The sequence below is a fragment of the Nematolebias whitei genome, chromosome 14 (assembly GCF_014905685.2).
Source record: "Nematolebias whitei isolate Nwh7 chromosome 14, NemWhi1, whole genome shotgun sequence".
Lineage (NCBI taxonomy): Eukaryota > Metazoa > Chordata > Actinopteri > Cyprinodontiformes > Rivulidae > Nematolebias > Nematolebias whitei.
The window spans coordinates 21,498,324-21,504,345 of NC_056511.1; the positions used below are offsets into that span (position 1 = coordinate 21,498,324).

General features: G+C 39.7%; 1 protein-coding gene across 1 annotated transcript in view; it reads left to right on the forward strand.

Annotated features, from left to right (window-relative positions):
• Positions 1–2,134, forward strand: part of LOC119420889 (cell adhesion molecule 2) — a 79,693-nt gene extending 77,559 nt beyond the window's left edge. Inside the window, exon 6 of the mRNA XM_037688310.1 lies at positions 1,209–2,134. Coding sequence (XP_037544238.1) covers positions 1,209–1,327 — 119 coding nt within the window. The 3' untranslated portion in view covers positions 1,328–2,134. The remainder of the gene's footprint in view (positions 1–1,208) is intronic.
• Positions 2,135–6,022: the final 3,888 nt, after the last annotated feature.

Here is a 6,022-nt window from a genome sequence, read left to right on the forward strand (position 1 = left end):
GTTTCAGCACAAAAAAAGAAACTGTCCAGATGACCTGACTGAAAAATGTTGGATTTATACCTGGATTATTGAGCATGGACTTTATTGAACACCATCATTTTCAGCCACTAGAGGGCCCTCAAGCATTATGGTAAGCCAAGTGTCTCATTAATAGGTAAAAGTGGCTATTAATTATGCATTTGGCTTGCCATACAGAGCCACCTTCGTCTTTCTCCAGAATTCCTGGAGCAAACATCAAATCAGCTGCATTTCGCCACACCACTCAGGCAAAATGCAGCTGATTTGACCATTAAAGTGCATTTATTTAAGAAAAGTTCAACTGAGACAAACCTTTACTATAATGTTGAGCAAACAAATAATTGTTTTTAGGTGGTTATCTTGTTAAATTTCAAAGAAATGTACAGCGAGTCGTCCCTCTGCGCGCTCCCGCTTCCACAAATCGATTTTTGAAATGCAGCTGATTTGACCGTCAAAGTGCATTTATTAAGGAAAATTTCAACTAGGACTCACCTTTGCTATAAGTTCAAGCAAACAAATAATTGTTTTTAAGTGTTAATCTTGTTAAATTCTTGTTCAAGTTCTCCTGTGCTTGCTTCCGCGGCCTCTATTTGGCAACCATTTGATTTTTGGCACAATACCGGCCCACGTTTCCAGGTGGTCAGCAGTCATGCATAATAGATGCGATTTATATGGCAAAATGACATATTTATGTTTTTTTTTTTCCACTTTATTAGACATTTATGAATTGATGTGACATACAGCGGTGCGACTTGTACGGTGGCAAGTACTGTATTTTTTTTCCTTAATTTTTCAGAGGTGCTGAGTTAAAATTTAGGGTGCTTGAGCACCCCCAATAAAGAGACTAAAATCGCCACTGCTTGAGGGTAAAGGTTTAATTTGTGTCACAACATTTGAATTTGATCAGTTTTACCTCGGAGAGCATCATCGGATCATTCAGTCATCTGTGTGCTGTCAAAGTGTTTGTTGATTCTAGCGCCTAACTTCATCTGTGGAGGGTTTTACTCACTTCCTCTGCTGTTTTCACATTTCTCACACTCTCCCAGCGTCTCATCGTTCTGTTTATGAATAATGTAGCTTCACTGATGTTGTCTTCAGATGGGTTTTGTGCCTCGGGCTGCCAACACCATGCAGGGCTGTTCACTATTTGTTTTCCTTCAGATGGGTTTGTTTTTTTCTCTTCTCCAAAGGAACATACTTGACGAACGAAGCCAAAGGAGCGGACGACGCGCCCGACGCTGACACGGCCATTATCAACGCTGAGGGCAACCACGCGCACGCAGAGGAGAAGAAGGAATACTTCATTTAGACTGCAGCGGGAGCCGTGCAGCTCTCGCCCTCTTCTTATGGTCCCTCTGTGTTTCTTATTGTCTCATTCTGTCTCCCACGTTCGTCCATCACCTTTGGCCACTGCCCGCTCAACTCAACAAGGAGTTTGCAGAGAATCGGTGCATCTCTCTCAGCTGCATTACTGTCTTCTTTTTTGTTGTCGTTTCGTTTTGGGTTGATGTTCCTCACAGCCAGCTTGATGCTGTTGCTGCTGCTGCTGAAGACGGCGTCCCTTCCTCGTGTTTTTCCTGGTCTTTTCACATGAACACCTGGAAATATGTAAATCTACCATGACTGCTTCTTAAATAACTCCTGTGTTCATCTTCACACCCACCCCCAAACAGACACATGTTATATCCCGTGTTCACAGACACATATCCCACATCAACACGGTGCCTAAAAATGCAGACGCCATCGAACTTCTGTCAATGCCTTCATGTGTCGCCTGTCAGCAGCAGTGTAAATGCTGTAAATCATTTCAGCGCTTAGCTCCTGGCTTTTAACTTTGGATTTAATTTGAATAAAACTCTGTGCTGTTTACGCCTTATGTGTGCATCACGATGAATATGGTACTTTTAGACGATTCACCTCTCCCAAATAGACTCGTAATGAAACAGTGGAGCCTTTGTAAGATAAGACCAAGGTTTTGTGTAACACTGTAGCAAGGTTTGGTCAGATAAGTGTATTATATGATTTTGACAATAAGGGTAGAAGTAAAAAAAAAGGGTAGCGCAGTATTGTTTAGAGCAGAGAACACCAAAAATATACAAAAGATGCTAGCTGATCCATGCCATCAAGTCAACTGTAGTAAATATGTCAGACTCTTTGCTCAAACACTGTACATGTTTACTTTAACCTGCAGAGTCCTGTGCTGCGCAGACTGCAATTTAACACATCTTAAAGTGAAAGTTCACACCTTTTGAAGTGAGGTTCGGGTTAAAGGTAACATCTTACCTGTTGCAGATAGCTCTTTAAACCAGGGATTCCCAACCCTGGTCCTTGAGGAACACCATCATGCATATTTTAGTTGTTCCTGATTTTAATAAATTGGTGATTTACAGGCTTCTGCAGAACACGAGGAAGTAATTAAATCACTGAATCAGGTGCATTGGAGCAAGGCAACAACTAAAACATGCAGGATGGTGTTCCTCAAGGACCAGGATTGGGAACCCCTGCAAACAACTTCAGTTTAGAGAAAGAGAGTTGGATTCAGAACAAATTGAAGCATGGTTAATTTGAGTGGCAGGACCAAGACCAAAGTGGATCGCTGCCTTCTTAAACAAACATTTACAGTACTGTCAGATTCATGACACAGTAATTCCAGCATATATGTTATATGTTTCTGTCGAAAGTGCCCCAGGCTTCACCAGAAGAGCTCCAGCTGGCTCTATCACTATTTGCACTTGCAAATAACCACAGAAATCACCAGTATGTAGACACCCATGAAATGTGAACATGACTGTGAAGTCATGGCTTTTAAAACAGCATCGTATAAACTTTTTTAGCCTGGAGTTGTTTGAATTCATTTGGGTTTAATCACCACTCGGACTAGCTATTAGCTTGTCTTTCCAGTCAGATTCCCACTCTTATTCTCTGAGCTGAAATCGATGAAAAAGCTGTCTACAACAGGAAAGGTATTTGTTCTTGAACATTTCAAAAGCATCTGAACTTTCCCTTTAAGTGTCATGTGACCAGCTTACAGTAGTTTGTGTTTTACGGTAATGCTTCAGGTGTACAGAAAGAATCAACCTCTTTGTTAAAAAGCTGTATAAATTGTATTAAAATTAGTTTACTTTTCACTTGTAGGAAACGACTTCATGTTTACGTCACGGCCTGAGGACCTCGTCAGGTTCATCACGGATTAATAGATGTTGCAGAAAAGACTAAAACAGGACCAGTCCCAGTGTTTATAGAAGTCCTAGCGTTGAACTTTTTGTACATCTCTGAGTCATTTTGATTGATGCCTCGTATGAGTTTGAGGTGCCGGCAGCTCGTTCAGAATCAGTCGCACTACAGAAACACTGATGTCATCAACCTGACTGCCACTCTCTGATTGATGCTTCGCTTTCTAAGGGGAAGTTGAACTGCTACCAACTTATTGTGCTTCTTATTTCATTTCTTCAGAGTCCCTGTCAGTTCAGTTTTTGTAAAAAGTGTCACTGCTCTTGTTTGAGGTCCTTGATTGTGGAAAAAGGGGAACATAAAGAAGAAAGTCTGAAAGATTTGGTTAATGATCATGGAGCCAGTTTCTAAACTAACACTTGGAGACAAAGACAAAAGCACAAAACAAGTCTGAAGAAGTTGTTGTTCCTTTGCCAACACCTGACTCTTGTAAGGAAAGGTTCTTCTAATCAAAAGAATGAAGGAAAAATAAAAATCGAATAATTGTTTTATATTCAAATTTTAAAAACTCTAATATTGTTGGTTTAAATTGTATCACACTCCCAGCTGTATATTGTGTCTGCTCAAATGTGGTTGATTGTGAAAGTTGCTGTTAAATTTTAAACTCCTGTATTCCTTCAGATTTGTATATAAGCCACCTCATCTATTTACTTTTTACATTTTTATTGCATTATCCTTTTTAGACAGCTACAAAGCAAGTGTGATTTGTTTTTGTGCAAAGCATGTAAATAATGTGTGCCAACTCAGTTTGGGGACTACACATTGGCATGGTTTTATTTGGTTCTTTTTTTGTGTTTTATTTATTTGAACTGAAGGGTTTTTAGAACATAATCGCAAGGAAGGTGAAATAATAATAATAAAAATCTGTGACTTCTTGTGTTTGTGTGTTCAGGAGCTTCAGATCTGCAGGAAAAAAGCCTGAGAAATAAACTAAATGAATTTGTGAGAAAATGGGAGAACAAGAAGCTGTTTGACCAGAGAAACAAAAAAGTGATTTTTATTTTGTCTTTAAATCTTCAAACAGTATCTGAAGCCAAGAAGTGATGTTTAAATGCTAAATTACAGTTATTTTATTAAACACATTACCTTTCTGTTGGTGGCAACAAATCAACATTCAAGACAACTAACAGTGACCAACTTCTCAACGTTTCTGTTTGATTCATTCCCACCACGCTCGTTTCATCAGTTTGTAAGACAGATGTTGACTCCCACTTCTGTGAAATTAGAATAACCACCAAAAACCTTCAAATAAAGGCTTTGATCTACTTGGTGGGAACAAATTATGACCAAGGGCAATAAGAAAGTACAGAAAGTGAGCCCAGCTGTCTCCAGTTTGGTGTCAGTTTGTGGAGTTATCCTTCAGAGTCCACCACAAAGTCTTCAGCTCTACAGGGTTTAGCTTACATGATGCATTTGAATGCATAAATTAGTTGCGTTAAAAGTTTGGAAAGCTTTTCTACATTTCAGAGGTTTAGTACTCCATGATTAGCAATATCAGCAGGTTTAATAAAACACTTACAGTTGGTTCAGATGAAAATGTTCATCCATTTTGTGGGCGTAGATGCATTTGTCAGAATGGCGTAAGCTCTTTATTCTGTGTTCAGCCATGGTGGCGTCAGTTTGTTTTCTGTTGCTCCTCACCTGTACCTGGGTCTGCTTTATCTCTGAGTCGAGTTGGGATCTGAGGACTGAGGGAACGGCAGGTCTGAAGGTGTTGGTATTAAAAAGGACAACAAAAAATAATGTGCCATTTACTGAATTATGCACTCTGACCCTGTCATTGAATGTGTCTTCGTAAATGTTGAAATGTGTTTGTTTCTCTCCCCAGAAAGCACTTGTAAATATTTGTTTTGACACGAGAAAACTGAGTTGATTTGTTGCAACGGCTTTTAAAAATCATTTGACCAAACCTAAAATGTGTGTTTTTATTATTTTTGCCAGCCTGACTTCTACCACCGTGCACAGGTTTACCATACAGATCCAAGTCCAGCTGTGTTTTTTTGTTTGTTTGTCGTTCTTTGTTGTTGTTGGTTGAAACTAAGCTTTAAAAACATCCCATTTTACTTCCTGTTTGGTTAACATTTGCAGAATCCTGGGCCTCCAATTTCCCTCTGGCAGCAAGTCAATTAAAGCACTAACATGGTTGCAGTGCCATGTCCATTGGACACAAGTCCATCTTCCAAGATTGCTTATTTCTCATTTTCTCCAAACCATCTCTCTCTCTCTCTCTCTCTCTCTCTCTCTCTCTCTCTCTCTCTCTTTCGCTCACTCTCTATCATGGAGGTGTATGGGGGGCCACAGAGTTTGTCCATTTATGCAAATTAAGCATAACAATTTTGGCATGAAATTGCACACAATTTAGTGAGCAATTTCCATGTTGGTGGGTTTGTGTACAGACGGGGGTAAAGTTACAAATGGTACCTGTGACTAGTAATGACCAACAGACAGCAGTTTGTTGGTTTAACGCTGCTGGTGTTGAGATGAGATAAAGTTGTATTAATATGTTTTAGTGCATCTAAAAAAATAAAATAGATTTGGCTTTCACATATCCATCAAAATTCAACACGGGTCTTTAATTAGTTTGTCTGTCTGAACCCTCCTTCCACCTGTGGGTTTCTTTAAAACAACAGAAAGATTGGACAAACTTGTGTTCTTTTAACTGCACTGATCCTGAACCTGTGCACTACTGCAGTGATCCTGGACCTGTGCACTACTGCAGTGATCCAGGACCTGTGCACATACTGCACTGATCCTGGACCTGTGCACTACTGTA